Below are 23,585 nucleotides of genomic sequence, written 5' to 3' on the forward strand. Positions count from 1 at the left end.
AATGCCACTGCAAATAAAATGCTCCAGATGCCACTGCTCCTATTATCCAGCCCTTTTCTTCTTTCTGACGTGCACAGTGTGAGGTCACAGAGCAGAGGACCAGGAATCGGTGAGTACAGAGCCTGGGGAGTGCTGCATTCACCACTTCCCGGTCCTCCGGTACCAGTGAGCGCTTCCATTATGGAAGCACTCATTAGTATCCTGGAAACTGTTGAAAAAAAAATGTACAGATAAGGGTGCAATCAGACGAGATTTCTTGCAGATCGCATGCAAATCCATTAATTTCTATGGGGCCACATAAAATTCCGACATGCTGTCAGCATCTGTGCAGAGAAGCCGCAAATTATAGAACATGTCCTATTCTTGTCCATTTTGTGAACAAGAATATGAATTTTTTTCAATGGGGTCTGCGAAAAGGGCGGGATGCACACGGACCGCAAAAAGGATACAGTTGTGTGAATGCACCCTACGGTTCAATGGGAAGTCACTTCTTCAGAGCTTTACATGCACTACATGTTGAAGTAGTTGCCATTTCCTTGACCAGTCAATTAGAGGTCATTTTCATCATTTATCTCTAAATTTCTTTGCACTATGGAATACTATATAAAAACTATTCACACTGCTGTGGTGCCGTCAGCCACTTTATTCCGATTGCCTCCTAAGTCAGCCCTCTATTGACAGACACCCACAAATTATGAGTCAATGCCTGGCCTGCGGGGGTTGTATGTAACTGCTAGGGAGAAAAATCAGGAACAAATGTTCATTAGAAAGGTTTAAGTGATTTATTTCAGAAAAAAGAATAGAACATTTCAATTGCTTTCCAGCTGCGTAAAATGCTTATGAACTGCTCCGTTCCTTCTTTACTGGATACGGCACGGGCAGATATAATACAAAGCTTCTGTTTCATTTTATTTGGGGGCTTGAATGCCAGGTTCCATCCACACTGGAGATCCATCAGCATTGTGAGGATTAAATAGAATTAGAGCCAAGTCATGTTGATATGTTCTGAGAAATGGAAGGGAAAAGGCAAACAACGAGTGGGAATTAAAGAATAGGCATTGATTATTACTAACCCAAGAGGCGGACGTACCGTATGTGTGACCTGTGCAGCTGGATAGGGGCTTAGTTGGTAAGGGAGGCGTATTCCGGTTATTAAAAGGTAATCAATTTCCACAGGATAGAGGATAACTATTAGATCAGTGAGAACGGGGACCCCGTATCCCTCAGAGCCCCCGAAATCCATCAGTGACATGTTGGGCATGCAAACTGCTCCATTCATCTCTAGGGGAGTTCCAGAAATAACCGAGTGCTGTACTCAGGTCTCTCCGGAACTACCATAGAGGTGAATGGAGCAGCAGTGCACATACCTGGTCTGCCGCTCTATTCATTCCAGGGGGCTGTGTGTGATCTATGAGGGTCATAGAGGTAGGATCCCCATGATCTAATATTCCCTTTCCTGTGGAATATCTTTTAACAACTGGAATACCCATTTAAAAGTACTTTCCTATTGTCTATTAGATTGTTGGTAAGGGACTGATCTAAAATTTGAGGCTTGTGCCACATAATTCAAGAGCAAATGTCTCTGTGTGGGGGCCACTGTGTATCTGTTATGGACTAATGGTCAGTGGCGTCTCTAGCTTTCAAATTTTGGGGGGGCACACTGGGGGCCAGGACAAAAGTAGGGGGGGCAGCTATAACAACGATACATTTACACAAGTACGCTTAGAAATGCTGCAATACTTTACCCAATACCTAAAACCGCAACAGGGAAGAAAAGTCCTGCTGTCTGTGGATGACACTTTTATAGAGAGGGGGATCTGTGGATGACACTGCTATGGGGGGGGATCTGTGGATGCCACAAACCGTATATAGCATCTTATGCTATATGTGTCATCCACAGATCCACCCCATGACAGTGTCATCCCCATTTCCCCCTCCATAACAGTGTCATCCACAGATCTCCCTCCCTATAACAGTGTCATCCACAGATCTCCCTCCCCACCTCTCACAGGAGTGTACATATATAAAATAAACATATTTCACATGAACACTTACAGTTACTTGGCTTGGCCCTTGGGGATCTCGGACGCCACTTCAACACTTTGGCCGGGGGCTCAGAGCTGATGTTGTGCTTTATCCTAATAAGAATGATTTCATAATAAGGATTTGGGGGCAGAGGGATAGCAGAGCAAGGAGAGGCTGGTACTGCTACTAGGGGGGTCATACCATGGGGGAGTAATAAAACCCACCATAATGCCCCCCAGTAGAAATAATTCTCCTTATAATGTGCAAAACATACCCCCTTATGCCCCCAGTTGAGCTAATGTCCCCCATAATGTGCCAGTATAAAATACCCCTATATAGTGCCCCAGTAAATGCCTCCATAGTGCTCCTTTCCCCCCTCCCTGCTAGTGCCCCCCATAATGTACCAGTATAAAATGCCCCATATATCGTGCCCCAGTAGATGCCCTCAGTGTCCCCCATAATTTGCAAGTATAAAATACCCCTTCTTAGTGCCCCCCGTAGATGACTCCATAGTACTCCTGTCTCCCCTTCTCCATAGTACCCACCATAATGTGTCCCAGTATAAAATGCTACTGTACAGAGCCCCCCATATAAAACACCCCTTCTTTGTGGCCTCAGTAGATGCCCCTATAGTGCCCACCAATAATGTGCCAGTAATAAGTGCCCTCAATAACGTGCCACTGTCAGTAACAAGAGCCCCCCAATGTGGCAGTAATAAGCCCCCATCACATGCCAGTAACAAGAGCCCCCATCACGTGCCAGTAATAAGCCCCCCATCACGTGCCAGTAACAAGAGCCCCCATCATGTGCCAGTAATAAGCCCCCCATCACGTGCCAGTAATAAGCCCCCCATCACGTGCCAGTAATAAGCCCCCCCAATTACGTGCTAGTAATAAGCCCCCCCATTACGTGCCAGTAATAAGCCCCCCCATTACGTGCCAGTAATAAGCCCCCCCATTACGTGCCAGTATTAAGCCCCCCCATTACGTGCCAGTATTAAGCCCCCCATTACGTGCCAGTATTAAGCCCCCCCATCATGTGCCAGTATTAACCACCTCAGCCCCCAGTGCTTAAACACCCTGAAAGACCAGGCCACTTTTTACACTTCTGACCTACACTACTTTCACCATTTATTGCTCGGTCATGCAACTTACCACCCAAATAAATTTTACCTCCTTTTCTTCTCACTAATAGAGCTTTCATTTGGTGGTATTTCATTGCTGCTGACATTTTTACTTTTTTTGTTATTAATCGAAATTTTACGATTTTTTTGCAAAAAAATGACATTTTTCACTTTCAGTTGTAAAATTTTGCAAAAAAAACGAGATCCATATATAAATTTTGCTCTAAATTTATTGTTCTACATGTCTTTGATAAAAAAAAATGTTTGGGTAAAAAAAAAAATGGTTTGGGTAAAAGTTATAGCGTTTACAAACTATGGTACAAAAATGTGAATTTCCGCTTTTTGAAGCAGCTCTGACTTTCTGAGCACCTGTCATGTTTCCTGAGGTTCTACAATGGCCAGACAGTACAAACACCCCACAAATGACCCCATTTCGGAAAGTAGACACCCTAAGGTATTCGCTGATGGGTATAGTGAGTTCATAGAACTTTTTATTTTTTGTCACAAGTTAGCGGAAAATGATGATTTTTTATTTTTTTTTCCTTACAAAGTCTCATATTCCACTAATTTGTGACAAAAAATAAAAACTTCCATGAACTCACTATGCCCATCAGCGAATACCTTGGGGTGTCTTCTTTCCAAAATGGGGTCACTTGTGGGGTAGTTATACTGCCCTGGCATTCTAGGGGCCCAAATGTGTGGTAAGGAGTTTGAAATCAAATTCTGTAAAAAATGACCAGTGAAATCCGAAAGGTGCTCTTTGGAATATGGGCCCCTTTGCCAACCTAGGCTGCAAAAAAGTGTCACACATGTGGTATCTCCGTATTCAGGAGAAGTTGGGGAATGTGTTTTGGGGTGTCATTTTACATATACCCATGCTGGGTGAGAGAAATATCTTGGCAAAAGACAACTTTTCCCATTTTTTTATACAAAGTTGGCATTTGACCAAGACATTTCTCTCACCCATCATGGGTATATGTAAAATGACACCCCAAAACACATTCCCCAACTTCTCCTGAATACGGAGATACCACATGTGTGACACTTTTTTGCAGCCTAGGTGGGCAAAGGGGCCCACATTCCAACGAGCACCTTTCGGATTTCACTGGCCATTTTTTACAGAATTTGATTTCAAACTCCTTACCACACATTTGGGCCCCTAGAATGCCAGGGCAGTATAACTACCCCACAAGTGACCCCATTTTGGAAAGAAGACACCCCAAGGTATTCGCTGATGGGCATAGTGAGTTCATGGAAGTTTTTATTTTTTGTCACAAGTTAGTGGAATATGAGACTTTGTAAGAAAAAAAAAAATAAATCATCATTTTCCACTAACTTGTGACAAAAAATAAAAAATTCTAGGAACTCGCCATGCCCCTCACGGAATACCTTGGGGTGTCTTCTTTCCAAAATGGGGTCACTTGTGGGGTAGTTATACTGCCCTAGCATTCTAGGGGCCCAAATGTGTGGTAAGGAGTTTGAAATCAAATTCTGTAAAAAATGGCCAGTGAAATCCGAAAGGTGCTCGTTGGAATGTGGGCCCCTTTGCCCACCTAGGCTGCAAAAAAGTGTCACACATGTGGTATCTCTGTATTCAGGAGAAGTTTGGGAATGTGTTTTGGGGTGTCATTTTACATATACCCATGCTGGGTGAGATAAATATCTTGGTCAAATGCCAACTTTGTATAAAAAAATGGGAAAAGTTGTCTTTTGCCAAGATATTTCTCTCACCCAGCATGGGTATATGTAAAATGACACCCCAAAACACATTCCCCAACTTCTCCTGAATACGGAGATACCACATGTGTGACACTTTTTTGCAGCCTAGGTGGGCAAAGGGGCCCATATTCCAAAGAGCACCTTTCGGATTTCACTGGTCATTTTTTACAGAATTTGATTTCAAACTCCTTACCACACATTTGGGCCCCTAGAATGCCAGGGCAGTATAACTACCCCACAAGTGACCCCATTTTGGAAAGAAGACACCCCAAGGTATTCGCTGATGGGCATAGTGAGTTCATGGAAGTTTTTATTTTTTGTCACAAGTTAGTGGAATATGAGACTTTGTAAGAAAAAAATAAAAATAAAAATCATAATTTTCCACTAACTTGTGACAAAAAATAAAAAATTCTAGGAACTCGCCATGCCCCTCACGGAATACCTTGGGGTGTCTTCTTTCCAAAATGGGGTCACTTGTGGGGTAGTTATACTGCCCTGGCATCTATCAGTGGATCCGTAAAAATCATGCGGACATCTGAATGGAGCTTTACAGGGGGGTGATCAATGACAGGGGGGATAATCAATGACAGGGGGGTGATCAGGGAGTCTATATGGGGTGATCACCACAGTCATTGATCACGCCCCTGTAAGGCTCCATTTAGACATCCGTATGCGTTTTGCGGATCCGATCCATCTATCAGTGGATCTGTAAAAATCATGCGGACATCTGAATGGAGCTTTACAGGGGGGTGATCAATGACAGGGGGGTAATCAATGACAGGGGGGTGATCAGGGTGTCTATATGGGGTGATCACCACAGTCATTGATCACGCCCCTGTAAGGCTCCATTCAGACGTCCGTATGCGTTTTGCGGATCCGATCCATCTATCAGTGGATCCGTAAAAATCATGCGGACGTCTGAATGGAGCTTTACAGGGGGGTAATCAATGACAGGGGGGTGATCAGAGAGTCTATATGGGGTGATCACCACAGTCATTGATCACGCCCCTGTAAGGCTCCATTCAGACGTCCGTATGCGTTTTGCGGATCCGATCCATCTATCAGTGGATCCGTAAAAATCATGCGGACATCTGAATGGAGCTTTACAGGGGGGTGATCAATGACAGGGGGGTAATCAGTGACAGGGGGGTGATCAGGGAGTCTATATGGGGTGATCACCACAGTCATTGATCACGCCCCTGTAAGGCTCCATTCAGACGTCCGTATGCGTTTTGCGGATCCGATCCATCTATCAGTGGATCCGTAAAAATCATGCAGACATCTGAATGGAGCTTTACAGGGGGGTAATCAATGACAGGGGGGTGATCAGGGAGTCTATATGGGGTGATCACCACAGTCATTGATCACGCCCCTGTAAGGCTCCATTCAGACGTCCGTATGCGTTTTGCGGATCCGATCCATCCATCAGTGGATCCGTAAAAATCATGCGGACATCTGAATGGAGCTTTACAGGGGGGTGATCAATGACAGGGGGGTAATCAATGACAGGGGGGTGATCAGGGAGTCTATATGGGGTGATCAACACAGTCATTGATCACGCCCCTGTAAGGCTCCATTCAGACGTCCGTATGCGTTTTGCGGATCCGATCCATCTATCAGTGGATCCGTAAAAATCATGCGGACATCTGAATGGAGCTTTACAGGGGGGTGATCAATGACAGGGGGGTAATCAATGACAGGGGGGTGATCAGGGAGTCTATATGGGGTGATCAGGGGTGATCAAGGGTGAATAAGGGGTTAATAAGTGACAGGGGGGGGAGTGTAGTGTAGTGGTGCTTGGTGCAACATATTACTGAGCTACCTGTGTCCTCTGGTGGTCGATCCAAACAAAGGGGACCACCAGAGGACCAGGTAGCAGGTATATTAGACGCTGTTATCAAAACAGCGTCTAATATACCTGTTAGGGGTTAAAAAAATCACATCTCCAGCCTGGCAGCGAACGATCGCCGCTGGCAGGCTGGAGATCCACTCTCTTCCCTTCCGTTCCTGTGAGCGCGCGCGCCTGTGTGCGCGCGTTCTCAGGAAATCTCGGCCATCGCGAGATGACGCATATATGCGTGACTCTGCGTAGGGCTGCCACCCCTGGAACGCGATCCTGCGTTAGGCGGTCCGGAGGTGGTTAAGCCCCCCCATCATGTGCCAGTATTAAGCCCCCCATCGTGCCAGTTATAAGCCCCCCATCATGTGCCAGTATTAAGTCCCCCCAATCATGTGCCAGTATTAAGTCCCCCCAATCATGTGCCAGTATTAAGTCCCCCCATCATCATGTGCCAGTATTAAGTCCTCCCCATCATGTGCCAGTATTAAGTCCCCCCATCATCATGGCCCCCATCATCATGTGCCAGTATTAAGTCCCCCCCATCATCATGTGCCAGTATTAAGTCCCCCCCATCATCATGTGCCAGTATTAAGTCCCCCCCCATCATAATGTGCCAGTATTAAGTCCCCCCATCATCATGTGCCAGTATTAAGTCCCCCCATCATCATGTGCCAGTATTAAGTCCCCCCATTGTAATAAGCCCCCCCTAATGTGGCAGTAACACTATTGTAAAAAAAAAAAAAAAAAAAAAAAAAAAAAAAAACACTTATACTTACCTCAGTGTCAGCGATGCGATGCAGACTCTTCCTGTGTCCCGCGCTGTAAGGCTCAGGCAGCGCGATGACATCATCGCTCCGCCTGCGCCGGCCTCTGATAGGCTGCCGGCCTAGTGCCTGCAGCCTATCAGAAGAAGGGGAAGGGACACGCCTCTCCCTCCCCTGCACCTCCGCTGGAACAGGCAGGCTACAATGGAGATGAGCGCAATGGAGGCGCTCATCTCCCTGTGCCCGGCGGCGGGGCACATGGGAGAGCACAGCATGATGTAGGGGGGGTCGTGGCCCCCTCTGGCGACGCCACTGCTAATGGTGACTAAGCCACTTAAGCTCTGTTTACACCATATTAAAGCCTTGTGTTGCCATTTTTCACTTGGGGGCCTCTGGGCAGGTACTATTTCTATTATGGAGACTGCCTAGTATCCGTGAGGTGAATTGTAGGCTAGGCAATGCTTCTCTGGGTTTCTGCGAAAACATATGCAAATTAGCATGTCTAACATCTGGTGGCATGTAAAAGGCTGAAATTTATTTTCATTTTTGCCAGGAAAGCTAATTTTAATATCTTTCCTACAAACCCAAAGATAAGCAAATCAGTAGTAGTAAGATATGCAAATTTGCATATATTTTCCCAGAAACCAAAAGTCGTGTTGCCTGGTCTACAATACTCCTCACGCATACTAGGTACTCTCCATAATGAGAAAGAGTACCTACCAGACAATGCATATATATTTCCCTGAAACCCAGCAAAGCACATTAGGCTCACTTGCTGTCTTATTTGCCTAAAAAGAATCACAAGAAGTTCATTAGAATCCAAAGTTTTTGGAAAATTCCGGACAAATTCCAAATCGATAGAATTGATTCACTCATCTCTAATACTGACCCAATAATTTGCCATTTCTAAGGTGAATGGTGCCCTATTAATACCAGGTACAAATGTTAACCACAGGATATAAACATGTGATTAGAGTCTTATCTGTGTGTCCTTGTTCATCCTTGTGAGCAGTACAGCATGAAAACCCTTATTTATTTGACTATGTAAGGAACTTCTGTTGTATTGCAGTACAGAACATCTATTGCTATGTCAGGCTATTTTATGTAGGCAGATATGCTATGTGGCACTAGTTTGGGAGAGCACTAATAATATGTCAGTTTGGGTGCAGAAATAGCTATGAAATAAATATATATTTATAAAAATATATTAAAGAATTGACAAGTACCTATAATTGCTGTGAATTTACACAGTGCAAGTGATATCAGAGTAACAATATACTTAAAGGAGTTTTACTGGAGTTTGGGTTTGATGGCCTATCCTCAGGATAGGTTATCAATGACTGATCTGTGGGAAGGGTCAGATTGGGGTTCCTTGGGCCCACCAGAGGAAATTATCCTCAGGCCCAATGCCATATTGTCAATAAAGTCTAATAGGTTTTCATTCAAATTAAAAGACCCTGGTGGCAAGTTATAGGTTCAAAGGACAGTGCCGAAAGTTTTTATTTTTTCTCCTTGACCTTTGGCGCTCCTTGGACCGCTGCAGCCTCTTCAAACAGTTGATCTGCGGGGTGCCAGGGGTCGAACCCTCACTGATCTGATATTGATGACTGGTGATGAGCGAAACTTCGTTGAATAACTTTGAGTTCAATTCCAAGTTTTAAAGTGGTTTTCAACTAAGTCTAACGCGACTTTACGAATAACCGACTTTGGCTCATCGGAGCCCGTACATTTTAATGCTATACGGAGACGGATCTCCGTACAGCATTAATCCAAAGTTTTGAGCGAAGCGATTTTGAATGTTCGCTCATCATTATTGATGACCTATCCTGGAGAACACCTTTAACGCCTTCGCTACCAGCACTGTACATGTATGGAGCTGGAGCGATGGGCAAAAATGGCGCCCACTCACGCGTGCAGCGGGCGTCATGGCCGGCGGGTCTCTGCTGTTCAAGTGAGATCATGGCATCTAAAGGGTGAAAAACCCGGAAGCTCGCACTTCAAGGATTCTTACCAGCATTCTCGGCTGCCAATGAGAATGCTGGTAATTGGTTTCAATGCGCTGGGTCTCGCTGTAGAGACCCAGGGTATTGAAGCTGCAATTGGCAGGCCAACATAAGAAATGAGCAACTCTGAACAATTAATGGATCTAAGCTTAAGTACCAGCTTCAAAATCATAAAAATAAAAAGTAAAAAAAAAAACTGTTAAATGTCGTGGGAACAAAACCCGTAAAACAGTGGAGGATTTGCGGTTTTTTTCCCAATTCCAATTGCGGGGAGCAAATAAACAAAATGCAAAGTCATAAAACCTCCGGGGTAGAAAGGGTAAATATGCTGTCAATCAATTATGTGAGAGCAGGTAAATCCCATACCTCATGAAAATGCTGGATTCCAAATACAGAGCACTCACATCATGCTGTAAATAATAAACTATTGTAACAAATACTTTGGTAAAGTACTGGAGGGGGTTTATATCTCACCCAGATTGCTCAGATGTGTGAGATAAAAGAAACCAGAAGACTGTATGATTTCAGCAAAGTATAGTTTACTATAGCTGGTTTATTGAGACCTTGTTTATGGGCTGGATTTATTTTGGAATAGTACTGGTAGGTTTGGTAGAGGAACTTACCATTCGACCCCACTCCAGTAAGAGAATAAATAGATGCCTTGGTGCCTCATTCTGTGTTCAAAGCCTTGAAGATGGTAGACCTGTATCCTGTGAAAAGTCTGATCTGCATGGGATTTGTACCTAGGTGAAGTAAAAACCTCAGTTTAGTTAGTGCCCAGAGGGGCCAGGACTTTGATTTAATGTTATGTGTTATTTTGGTGCCTTCACCCCAAGTGCTTGTATAACTTGGATGCCTTGTTTTGTGCTGGATGCAAAATAAACTTTTTGAAGTTTGGATTTTTAAGATCGCTGAGGCCAGAGACATTTGTCATCGGTGGCCCTGTTCACACACAGATCCCTATACTATAGTATAATAATAAACTTTCCTATATTGACACATAAAAGAAATGAAATGCTGGAATCAGTTTTTGATAGGTTCTCTTAAATAGAAAATCTGATGAGGAATTTTCTAAAGACAGTACCATACGGTTTGTACTTGTTCTAAACAGAATTAAGAAAGATTAGGTGCTGAGAATTACAGAGTCCCAGTGTGCAGTACACAAACAACCTGAGGAATTACATTCTGCATGACTCTTAGGTACATTCATAAAAAGAATAAATCTCAAGTTGCCTACATACATGCCAGTAGAGCAGTGACATCCACTATGCTTCTTCAAACAGTTGATCGCTGGGAGTGTCAGACCCACACTAATGTAAAATGCCTATCCAAAGTTGTTACTGTAGTCATGTAAATACAAAAAAGCAACAAATTGACTTTTATGTGGCAACGTAAACATCTTTTCGTTCAATTAACTATTTCATTCTTGCTAATGTTGTTGAATTTAACTTTATATCCTGATTATATTATTTGGTATGTTTTATTATGCTTCTTGTATTTAAAAGTAGATCTACTTAACTAAAGCCTTGTCTGTGCCAGGGGTACACTTGGTCTTGAGTTTTAATCTATTTAATGGTGTTCAGGATTAGCGCCTTGGATGAAGTGTTCTCTCATATCATTGCTCCAAGCTTGTTCCTTGGTAACTGATATCACCACCAACCATGTGGATGAAATAAGATTTATTCTTGAGCAATGTTATTAGCTGGTTTAGCAACATTCTTTTTTAAATTTTTTATATTTTTTTAGCAGACAGAACTATCTTCAGGTCCACTGTGAGCCTTTGTTATACTGGGAGAAGCATTTCTAACTAATGGGACTAATTGTGTTGTGTTTATTCATTTCTTCATACTATTTCTGATCATGCTTGTACATAAAAAAGCACAAAGAGAAAGATACAGCTAGCAAAGCTCTCTTATCGAAGTTCAAAAGTGACATCCTTCTTCTCTAAAATTAAAATTTTTTGAGTCTTAAATACAAAGGGGGTCATTCACTAAGCTGAAGTATGCCTAAATTAGGCGTATTTCAGGCGCAGATAGCGGCGCAATGGTTAGCAGGCAACCAAGCATCGGTATAGATGCCGTCTGCATGCCACTATGGGCAGATGGTATACATACCACAATATTATGTTAGTTCCTCAATAGGCTTGGTTGTCTGCTCCTGATGAAATGTGGGACCATCTCCACATGGAAACGCGTTGAGCGGCATATTGGAGGGAAGAGAGGTACAGAAGCAGAGGCTCAAACAATAGCACTCTGCGGAGCACAGCCATATCAAAAGAGGCTGAGCGCTCTTTGTACATGCCATACATGTCATACTGGCCTTAGGGAGGCTCCTTGAGGCTATAATGGTATCCAATAGCCTGGTGATATCGTCAGGCAGGCTATTATAGATTTATCACTGCGATACAATAAGATACAGGATATTGAATCTCCTAAGCTGGTAACTAGGGATGAGCGAATTTCATATTTTGAAGTTCGTGTGCGGGTTCGTGTCGTGGTATATACTGAATTGCGTTATGGATTCCGTTACCACGGAGAGGACTCCAGCATAACGTAAACCGGACGGATCCATTGTGCAGGCCATAATGTGCAAGAGGCCTTAGAATGAGGCTGTCAAGTACTAGATTATGTGTGATTTTCATTTTTTACGTTATTCATGTGATAACCCCTTTAAGGGTCCTTTTATATAGGCAGATATTTAATGATAACAGCGTATTATATGCAAGAATTACACAGGAATATGTGCTGCTGACAAGCTGACAAATTTTGAATGGTGCATAAAAGATGTGATCACCCATCTAATGAGTGGCGGCATGTTTATATGGAGCAGTGATGGGGCAAACAGAAGTTCCCAAAGAGAAATCATTTTTATTTGCTTACATTTTGGAAATTAACTTTTGGCCTAATTTCAGAGTTTCCAGTTCTTTTAAAACAAGGCTAATTGACTGCTGTCCTAATAACATCACCTTATTTCACTTTAATTGCCTCACATTTTAATTTCAGTCTCACATATAGGACAGATACGATGAAACTGATCCCTCTAGTAGGTTCGAGAGATTTACCTTTCATTTGTTTTACGACTGGAGATCTAATAAACTATTTTCAAATCATGTCAAATAATATTTCACGAGTGACCCAGTTTACATGGACAAAAAAAATATTTGCCACCATCCCTTGGTTAGTCCGTGTGTAGAGTCGTGTGTCAGTGTAAGGCTCTATTCATATCACGTTTTTATCTGTTTAATGAATGCCATGACGCATGCATTACACAAATGCCTCTGAAGGATACCGTACAGAGGCATCTATCACCCATAGGGCTCCATTATAAACGAAACAAAAAAAACAAAAAAGTATATTGTATTTTTGCACTATCCTAATGTATACCATCCAGGTGGACGCAAAAGGATACACTCTTGTCTTCCATCTGTCTAATGTAACTGTATAGACATGTTTAACTGGGAGCTTTCCCTCATACATGCCAAATGAACATGACATCACAAACATGATGTCACACCCACAGCCATATTGCATCGTGGTATACTTCTGTATGCACATAGACACCTGCTAGAATCCTAGAAGCAATGGAGAGATCTGAATGTAAAGCATCCGACAGCCTTAGGCAGCACATGGAGGAGATCCATGCTAGGGCCTAATACCGCAGTAGTCCACCCCATACATTCCCCACTGTAGAAATGTCCATTATCCTCTTTCCTGGCAGGACAGTACTGACAATTCAGAACTGTTCTCTTATATCTAGGACACTTGGGGGGAATTACGTAAGTGACCAAATCTTTATAAATACGAAAAAGTTATTAGCAAGTCTATCTATTACAGCAGCACGTTGGTTCCATTCATGTTCGGACTGGCCCACAGCGGTACAGGTGAATCCCCCGGTGGGCCCCCAGCCCCCATTCCCTGCTGCAGTGGTACATGGCACAGTAGAATGACTGTACTACATACAGCCTATGTGTCCTTACAAAGACTGGGCAGGTTATTTAACAAACTACCCAGTTTATTATGTTACTGTAGATCATTTGGCTAAGAAGACTTCTAGATATAGAGGCAGACCAGCCAGTTTCCACTTTCCCCAGAGATCCACTTTCTTGAGATCGCTGCAGGGACCCCCATAATCAGTCATCTTGTAGTAGGAGTAGGTAATATTTGCATGTATCTGTGCAGTGGGCCCTCAGAATGATTTTTACTGGTGGGTTTTAGGTACCCCAGTCCGACATGCTTCCATTCCATGTAAAAGGTTTATCATTTTAAATATTAATTGTTATGTACAATCACAAATAGAGACAAGCAAATTTCCCAAAATTAATTTTAGGTCTGATTCGGACGACTCATCTGTCGGATTCAATTTGGTCCGAATATATTTGACCTGAATCGAAAGTGCCCCAATTGCCCTGAAATGTCCTGTATCCAACCCTTTTCAAGCTCTTTAATGTCAAGACTGCATTAATAATGCAGGGATCTCAAGTCTCTCGGACGTTCAGGGAGTCTCCCGCTATTAGATAGCGGCTCCCTGACACCCGCATGTGAGACAATATATCCCGGAAAGGTTTACTGATAGCAGAGAGACAGAGAGATAAGAGAAGTGACAGGACAGAGTTTAGATTACAGGTTGAATTAACCCTTTAGGGTCAAATTGGCTTCTCAAGGAGATATATATGTTAAAGGTATCCCTTCTTCTGTCTCATTCAGTAGCTATAGAACTATTGAGAGAGATGTATTTTTTTTTAAATACATTTACACATTTAACCCTCCATTTTAATTATATTATTTACCCCAGTGTTGAATTCACCCCCCCTGGATGCTTGTTTTTTTCTACAGTGGGGTAGATAATTACACACAGGGTTTTAAAGAATAAACTTCCTGACTCAGACCAAGAGCCGACTCAGCGAGTCAGCAAGTGAATGGAAGCATCCGCGCATGCACATTGCTCAACCTAAGCTTCGGTTCACTTGCTTCTTGTCAGCTCAGCGAATGAACCGAAGATTCGATTCATGATTCGGTTCATTTGAATGAACTGATTCAAATGAACCGATTCATGTGAAAGATCCGAACTTCCCATTTCTAGTTTACTCGCAGTAAATCTTTCTGGCAACCTGTAGCAGTGTCCCCTTCTCGGCGCGTGCGCACAGTGCAAGAAGAAGCCGATGCCAGCAGTCCACAACGGCGCATCAGGGATCTCAAAGCGGGAGGGAGGGAGGGAGAGGCGGCACTGTGGAGTAGAAGGCGGCGCTGGGCGATGCGTGCGGCCGGGCACCATGCATCCACAGACCTCCTCTGCTTGGGCACCTTAATTCAATGATTGACAGGTTAGTAAAACCTGTTTTTCCGCAGAATAAAGCCACAAATAGCTTTTATAAGGCCACCTTAGAAATCAGAATGCTACACTGGACATGAGCATATGTTTAGCTCACAGGGCTTATAGGTGGTGACAGAACCCGTTTAATTATATACATAAATATGATAATTTGGGGCAGGGTAATGAGCCCAGTCCTCCACACCATAGAGCAAAGTGTGCAGATACTGCATATGTCTGGAAAATGTATTAAATAGTTTGTTGGAAAAAAAAGAAAGAAAACCTCCCTGAAATGAGAAGTGCACCTCCCTGAAATGAGTTTTTGCAGTTTGGGATGTCTGATAATGTCAATGTGATAGAGACATGGATATGGGTAAATGGATGGTAGTCAGTGCTAACAAACAACCTGTTTAATAATACACTTAGGGTCCATTCACAAGTCCGTAAGTGTTTTGTGGATCCACGGATCCGCAAAACACGGACACTGGCAATGTGCTTTCCACATTTTGCGGACCGCACATGCCGGCATTTGATAGAAAATGCATAATCCGCAATTGCGGACAAGAATAGGACATGTTCTATTTTTTTGGGACAGGAATTGCGGACCCGGAAGTGCGGATCCGCAATTCCAGATCCTGGCAGCACATCCTGCGGCTCCATAGAAATTAATGAGTTTGCAATTCCGTTCCACAAAATGCGGAACAGAATTGTGGACGTCTGAATGGAGCCTTATACTGATTTAAAAAAATAAAAAATAAAAATAAAGTAAAAAAGTTACACTTTTTGGTGGCAAATGTCTTTTCTGTCTTCTGAACTGTAAAATGGTGACTGCCATTTTGAACACATTGGGTGGGATGAATCCCAAAAGTAAGAAATCTGAATGATTTGGGAAATTTAACTGATTTGATTTTATCCTCCTCCCTAACCTTAGCACAGCTATGGAAAGCTAATACAGGGAGATTTGGAAGGAAGAACGCAGGATGATAGTTAGTTACATGGTACAGCTGAAAAGAGACATACCATATTTTTCACTTTATAAGACGCCCCCCCCCCCCCCCCCCCCCCAACATGGGGGGAAAAGTCGGAGCGTCTTATAAAGCAGATGCGCCAAGATCAAGTGAGTCAGCCACCTAGAAGGAAGAAGTGTGGGGCGGGCAGCGGGTATGAAGCACTCTGGAGCAGGCGGTAGTGAAACATTCAGCTGAATGTCGCCAGCCCGCACATCCTTTATCTGCAGCTGTGGTCCGTTCCAGAGGAGGAGAGACGAAAGCCATTCTCCTTCTCCTCTGCTGCCCTGCATGTCGCGCTGATTGGTGGTGAGCGCTGGCGGGAACTGCTGCTCCGCCGCCTCCACAAATCAGCTTACTCCCTCCTTGCTATGCACGGCCCTGCTATTAGGAAGGAAGAAGGGAAGGACTCATACTGACCTTCCGTCGTCCCTGAATCTCCAACTCAAGTTCCTGGGTGAGTGACAGCCAGGATATGAAGGGGAGCTCATGGGGTGACCTGGACATTAAACGTGACTATAACCCCCCTCATCCACAGGAATGCACCCATGTACTGCAGTACACTGGTGTATTCTTAAGGATAAGGGGAGTTATAGTCATATTTAATATAAACTCTGTTGAGGGACTGTACCGTAATTGGTGTTTAATGGGAAGTAGACAATAGCCCCCCTCATCCTTCATGTACTGCAGTGCCAGGATGCATTCTTAAAGATGAGGGGAGGTATAGTCCCATAACATAACAGTGTGTTAACCGTAGATCCCCCCATATTAGTGTCATCCCCCCATAACAGTGCGTCATCTGCTGAATCCCCCATTGCAGTGCTTGCATCTTCCGCAGATTCCCCCAAAATAGTGAGTCTTCCGCAGATCCCTCCATATCAGTGCGTCAGCACCAGATTCCCCCATTACAGTGTAAAATATTCTGTTATTCTATTAAATTTATTAGCACACCTTTTGATTCAAAATATTAGTATTTTTATTTTCCGCCTCTAAAATCTGGGTGCGTTTTATCATCAGATGCGTCTTATAAAGCGAAAAATACGGTAAGTCCATCAAGTTCAAGCAAGGGATGGGTGAAGATGTGAATTTTAGGAAAGCGTAATGAGACCCATATTTCCCCACTTTTTCATAAGCATTAGTGTTGTTTAATTTTAAGAATTGATCTAAGCCTTGTTTAACCCCTTCCTGATGTGCGCTGTATATGTACGGCGCAGTGGCAAGTGAGTTCCCAAATTGCGCTATACATGTACAGCGCAATGAAAACCAGTCACTGTAATTGCACAGTGACCAGGCTAAAATGTCTGCTGTCTGCAATAGCACACGAGAGGCATGTAAAATACTGAGAACCTCTTTCCACGCCACCATTTCAGTTCATAACGGAGTGCAGAGAGGTTCAGTGCTCCTCTGTGCCGTGGCCTGCTGGGACTTGTGGTGCACCTGTACTTCATAGAAATCTGCTGTGAAAAAGTGTGAAAACTGTGTCTCCTTGGAACTGTTGTAGGGTTCAATAATCTAATTATTCATTTGCAGCAGTTCCAGGATACTTGATCCCTAAATCCCAATTCTATGTCCCTAAAATTAAGAAGCCCAAATCATCCTCAATACAGTATTCAGCTGCTGCAGAGGTATACGCCATCATTGCCTCTGATACTGATGGCCAGCGAGGGAGAAGACAATTCCACAGTCCTTGTCCTGTTCCTCCTCCTCATGATCCAATGATGAGAGACCCTCAAGAAGGCGCCCCAGAGCAACAGCTGAGGCAGCGCCTGGAGTGATTTAAGGCTACTTTCAATTTCTCGCGTTTGGTGCGGATCCGTCTTGTATCTGCACAGATGGATCCGCACCAATAATGCAAACGCTTGTATCCGTTCATAACGGATCCGTTTGCATGATTCATAAAAAAAAAAGTCTAAGTCAAAACGGATCTGTCTTGATTTACATTTAAAGTCAATGGGGGACGGATCTGTTTTCAATTGCACCATATTGTGTCAGTGAAAAACGGATCCGTCCCCATTGACTTACATTGTAAGTCAAGATGGATCCGTTTGGCTCCGCATCGTCAGACAGTCACCAAAACGCTGCAAGCTGCGTTTTAGTCACCTTCTAAAAAACGCAACGGAGACCAAACACAGCCAAATTAATGCATTCTGAACGGATCCTAAGCCATTCAGAATGCATTGGGGCTGAACTGATCCGTTTTGGACCACTTGTGAGAGCCCTGAAACGGATCTCACAAGCGGACCCAGAAACGTCAGTGTGAAAGTAGCCGTACTTTCACACTAGCGTTTTTCTTTTCCGGCATAGAGTTCCGTCCTAGAGTTCCGTCCTAAGGGCTCTATACCGGAAAAGAACTGATCAGGCATATCCCCATGCATTCTGAATGGAGAGTAATCCGTTCAGGGTGCATCAGGATGTCTTCAGTTCAGTCATTTTGACTGATCAGGCAAAAGAGAAAACCGCAGCATGCTACGGTTTTATCTCCGGCGAAAAAAACTGAAGACTCGCCTGAATGACGGATCCGGCATTTTCCCCCCCATAGGAATGTATTAGTGCCGGATCCGGTATTTAAAATACCAGAATGCCGGATCCGTCCTTCTGCATGCACAGACCGGTAAAAATGGGAAAAAAGATACAAGACGGATCCGTCTGTCCACATGACAAGCGGAGAGACGGATCCGTTCTTGCAATGCATTTGTGAGACGGATCCGCATCGGGATGCGTCTCACAAATGCTTTCAGTCACATCCAGATCGGCGGATCCGGCAGGCAGCTCCGACGACAGAATTGCTTGCCGGATCACACTGCCGCAAGTGTGAAAGTAGCCTAATATGGACGCGACCCACTGATGATTATCAGCCTCAAATTCCTGAGTTTGTGGGCAGCTCAGAAATCCAGTTAGACACAGCGGTCTTCTCAGAAATTGATTTTCTTCAAAATCTTTTTCTCTGAGGATTTTTTACATTTAAAACAAATTTATACACCCAGCAATTTATTTCCCCAAATCCTCATTTTCTCCCCCCCTGAAGTGGACTGGTGCTACATATGGGCCTTGTAAAAAAAAAAAAGACAGAAATTAGACAGTATTGGAGTGCATATATTTTGTACCATACTCCAATTTATGGTATGGTTTATGGCAGGGATGGCCAACCTGAGGCTCTCCAGCTGTTGCAAAACTACAACTCCCAGCATGCCTAGACTGCTTACAGCTATCAGCCTACAGCAGGGCATGGTGGGAAATGTAGTTTTACAACAGCTGGAGAGCCGCAGGTTGGCCAGCCCTGGTTTATGGTATGGCCATGACCCGGCCACGATTTGAAGCCATTCTGACATTTTTGCATTACAATTATAATTTACAATGCTTGTCCCAAGATGACCAGAGACTTTACCATCTACATAAAATTAGGCTACTCCTTTACACTTTGGCAGCACATTTGCTGAGATTAACAAGCCCCCCGCCCCCCCCCCCCCCCACATCTTTTTACATGAGTCACCTAATACATTTGAAAGGGAGGGTAAAATTTGGCCAGTACCTACCCAGCAAGGGCAGGGTATGGTATTAAAATGTATACGCTTTGTGAGAGTACCACTGGGTACACTCACAGGTTCCGGTTTTATGAAAGGAAGGACACCCAGATTGAACCCCCAGAATGCCCCCCATCCTAGGAGTTATTGGAAAAATAGTGGATCATTTCTACACTCGTATACCACTGTTTAAGTCCCTAAATTCCAGAGGTGCTGTAGCTTGTGGCACAGTATGCAAAATCAGAGATGCCTCCCTAGGTCCCATCTTGGGAAACCTTTAAGAAATTATGACAGCAGGGTTGTCCTCCATGTTAGTTATGAAAAAGGACAAGAGGGATCTCCTTGTAGTGACCAGAGTTCACAGTAACAGCAGCTCGCCTTGCCCCTGTATGGGGTACCACTACTCCCTACCAGACTTCATACTGGACTACAATATGAACATGGGAGGGGTTGATCTTTCAAATCCAGTTCTAAAGCCATACAATTCCATTTAGAAAACAAAGGTGTGGTAGAAAAAAAGCTGGCCGTTCACATTGTAAATTTGAGGGGTTTAGTTTTTAAATGGCATAATTTATAGGTGATTTCCATTATGTAAGCCCCACAAAGTGACTTCGTAATTGAATTGGTCCTTAAAGTCAGTCTTGGAAATTTTCTTGAAAATTTTAAAAACTGCTTCTAAAATTATAAGCCTTCTAAGGTCCTAAGAAAATATAAAAACATTTATAAAACCATGTTAATTAATAACTATTTTGTGAGGTATCACTATTTGTCTTAAAAGCAGAGAAATTCTAATTGTGAATTTTTCCACATTTTCCGTAATTATTTAAATAAATAGTAAAACATATTGGCCCAAATTTACCACTAATATGAAGAATGATATGTCACAAAAAAACATCTTAGAATGGCTTGAATAAGTAAAAGCATTCCAAAGTTATTACCACACAAAGTGACACATCAGATTTGGCTGTGTCTGGAAGAAGTTAAAACCATCCACTGTTACTATGTCCTGAAGTAGACTATTCTACAAGGTTAAAGGGAATTTAATTATAGGATATCATAAGAAAGCCATTGAAGGTTTGAGATCTCGCAAAACTACACAATTATGTAATTCTGGCATTTTCTAAACTAGCAACATATATTATTGATGACAATGCAGCGGTATAATCGTGTTTATTAAAATAAATAATTTCATTCATTTCAGGCAAAGGCATTATGCTACTTCCTGGAAGAAAACCAAGATGAATTTGATTTGAAAGACAAGAACATTTTGGAACTTGGCTCTGGAACTGGCTTGGTATCGATTGTCGCATCTATCTTAGGTCTGTGAATGATTCATTCAACAATGTGCATACACTAACCGCAGACTAAATCCAACTAATTGTTTGTCCATGGAGTGTTGTTGCTAGTAATCGCACCTAACCCGTGTGCATACAGTTCAGTGTGACACTGATTTCCTCTTCTAGGAGCTCATGTTATTGCAACCGACCTGCCCAACATACTGGGAAATCTGAGATTTAATTTGTCAAGAAACACAAAAGGGCGCAGCTTGCATATTCCTGAAGTGAGAGAGTTGGCATGGGGAGAAGATCTTCAAAGATTTTTTCAAAATACTTCTTTCGCCTTTGATTATATTCTTGCCGCTGATGTTGTCTACTATCACACCTGTCTTGATAAACTTCTAAAAACCATGAAGTATTTTTGCCAGCCTGGCACTCAGTTAATATGGGCAAACAAATTCAGATTTAATACCGATTTAGATTTTTTGTCAGATTTTAACATCTCATTTGAAACAGAAGTCCTCGCAGAGTACCCAGAGTTAGAGGTTAAAATCTTCAAAGCAACACGCAAAGCAGATTAAATGCTCCTAGATTCACATACAGACAATGATCCATTAGGCAGGGTGACATCAATTATGATATGGTGAACTTCTAAGCTGACCAGTGTGTGTTCACTCTGCATCTCAAACAGTGCATATGTATTGTCTCTTCATCACCAGTGTAATAGGCTAAAGTTGTATAGGCCTGCAACCCATCATTTACAGAACTTTGTACAGATCCTGTACAAAAATGCACCAATCTTATTAAATGTTGTAAGCAGACATGATGTATAATACTCAAATGATGATGCTTAAGAAACACCACTTACTCTTATATTCTGTTGAACATTGGTCACCTTTGAGGCAATTTTTTAGTGCATTTTACTCATTGTGGTCTAAGAATATTTTTCAATTGGTCTTTATTAAAAAAAAAACTACAACAGTTTTTCTGGTAAAGCTTTCACTTCATTGCAGAGAACTGGTCTGATGGGCCCACGTGTAGCCCTTATCTCTGAACTTCTGACAGCTCACAAACGCTTACTTTAGCTAAGCTCTTAACAGTTTTATGAGAATTTAGCTTCATTAAGGTGCATTTCCACTACGCTGTCCCTCAAACAATTATTGGGAAGGAAGTGTTCCTTCCCGATAATTACCTGCTCATCGGGGGAGCCGAAAATCTGCATTTATGTGCAGCAGTCACCTCCACAGTAAGAGGACGAGCAATGGATTCTACTATTGCTCATCCTCATACAAATTCATTATTTCTTAGCAACAGATCACTGATTACACAGCACAGTATTGTCCATAAAGGATAATTGAGGTGTCCTCAATAAAAGACACCTCAGTTATCATTCGCACCTTTACATGTGCAGATATTGGAAACGAGCGTTAATAGAAACGTTCGTTCCCAATATTCTATCCAACAATTCCACAGTGTAAATGCGTCTTTAGTGTATGTGAGCTGTCAGTTAAGATATAAGGGCTACACATGGAGCCATTAGAGCAGTTCTGCTGCACAGGAACTATGACTTTTGGTCTCGCAGAACCACAGGATCACCTGATAAAAGAATGTTTGCTTCTTCAACTTGTGATCGCTGGCACCTTTTATACAGGCTAATCATTGGGAACCATTGTGTTTCTACAAACGCTCGTCCCTGATAATCGACCTGTTTACCAGTCCATGTAATAAAAGGACCTAAATACAAAAAGGCTGCTAGTTTGCAAATGCACTACAGTGAAAGCTGTATCAGAAAAACCTATGTTTGGGGTGGTTTTCTATCCCTCTGCATGTGTCTTATATTAGAACATCTTCCTTCTTTGTGCCATAGTTCTGCTCAGAAAGCTGGCTGCCCAGAAGAATCTGTAACAGATAGCTATTGCCAAGTCAGAAGCTTAGTAGGATATTTCCAGAAATCCATGATTGTCATGATAAGGCCGATTTCACCAGTTGTAGAAAGAAGATCCAGCGTGATAAAAATACAGCTTTATTCCAGTAGTCACATTAAAAAACGGGAGTTTACATCTACTACAAGGTTCTTTTTTTCTTTTGAGCACCATTGGATGTTGATACAGTCATCTTTTTAAAAAAAAATATATGTTGGATGAAACTCATATTTGGAGGGATTTATCCACCTTACAAGTATACCTCACTATAGACATGATTCCAGGAGGACTAAGACTTAAAAAAATCCCCACCACAGTATACTCTATAATATCCTCAGCGATTGCTCCAAGGGATTAATGTAACTTTGTGGAACATGAACAGGTTAAACTCAAATCTTTACAAACTGAAATGAACTCATTAACTCCTAAATTAGAGCAGTTTAAACACCTTCCACGGTATAATAAAGTGCATGATCAATTGAAACAATGTGTTTCTTTAGCTAAGGAGCAAATTATACAAGTGAAAAAAACAAACACTAATTTGACAGAGATATAGGTATCTTTATCAGCAAAATCAAGTATAACAGTGAGGTAGAAAATTGGGAAAACACCACATACTCCCAAAGTTATTTTAAAAAAGAGGAATAAGTGTAACTGCTATAAGTCTCAACACATACCTGGACGGGTCACTTTCAGTTCATCAGATGTGGACACCTCGGATAGGGCATCAGAAGGATCAGATGTTGAATCTACGGTTAAATCCTGGAAGGCTTTATTATCTTTTTTCAAGAATCCCAAAGCCAAAACCAGGAAACAACATGCTCAGTCTTTACCAAAAAACGAGATGGAGGGTAGCGTAAACACAAACGAAAGAACTGGCATGATCACACGACAACGGAGGAAAACTTAGATCCTGTCCTGTCTCTAGATGTGGTAAATCTGTCTACAGTTGATGGCACAAATACAGATATTGAGCCTGGGTTTGAATTTGGGCCTAATAACACTTTTGACTTATTCTCTATGTTAAAAGATGTCATAAAATATATTAGACATCTTACAGTCGAGACACATTTTGCT

At 42.6% G+C, this 23,585-nt stretch overlaps 1 protein-coding gene across 2 annotated transcripts in view; it reads left to right on the plus strand.

Annotated features, from left to right (window-relative positions):
- Positions 1 to 23,099, plus strand: part of LOC120995820 (protein-lysine methyltransferase METTL21C-like) — a 92,768-nt gene extending 69,669 nt beyond the window's left edge. Inside the window, exons 4-5 of one of the 2 annotated variants that reach the window (XM_040425254.1) lie at positions 20,511 to 20,628; positions 22,454 to 23,099. In XM_040425254.1, the coding sequence (XP_040281188.1) occupies positions 20,511 to 20,628; positions 22,454 to 22,491 (156 nt within the window). In that variant the 3' untranslated portion in view covers positions 22,492 to 23,099. Of the gene's footprint in view, positions 1 to 20,510; positions 20,629 to 20,772; positions 21,569 to 22,453 lie in introns of those variants that run through there. The other variant, XM_040425253.1, reaches the window with a different exon arrangement.
- Positions 23,100 to 23,585: the final 486 nt, after the last annotated feature.

This window comes from Bufo bufo, chromosome 3, assembly GCF_905171765.1.
Source record: "Bufo bufo chromosome 3, aBufBuf1.1, whole genome shotgun sequence".
Lineage (NCBI taxonomy): Eukaryota > Metazoa > Chordata > Amphibia > Anura > Bufonidae > Bufo > Bufo bufo.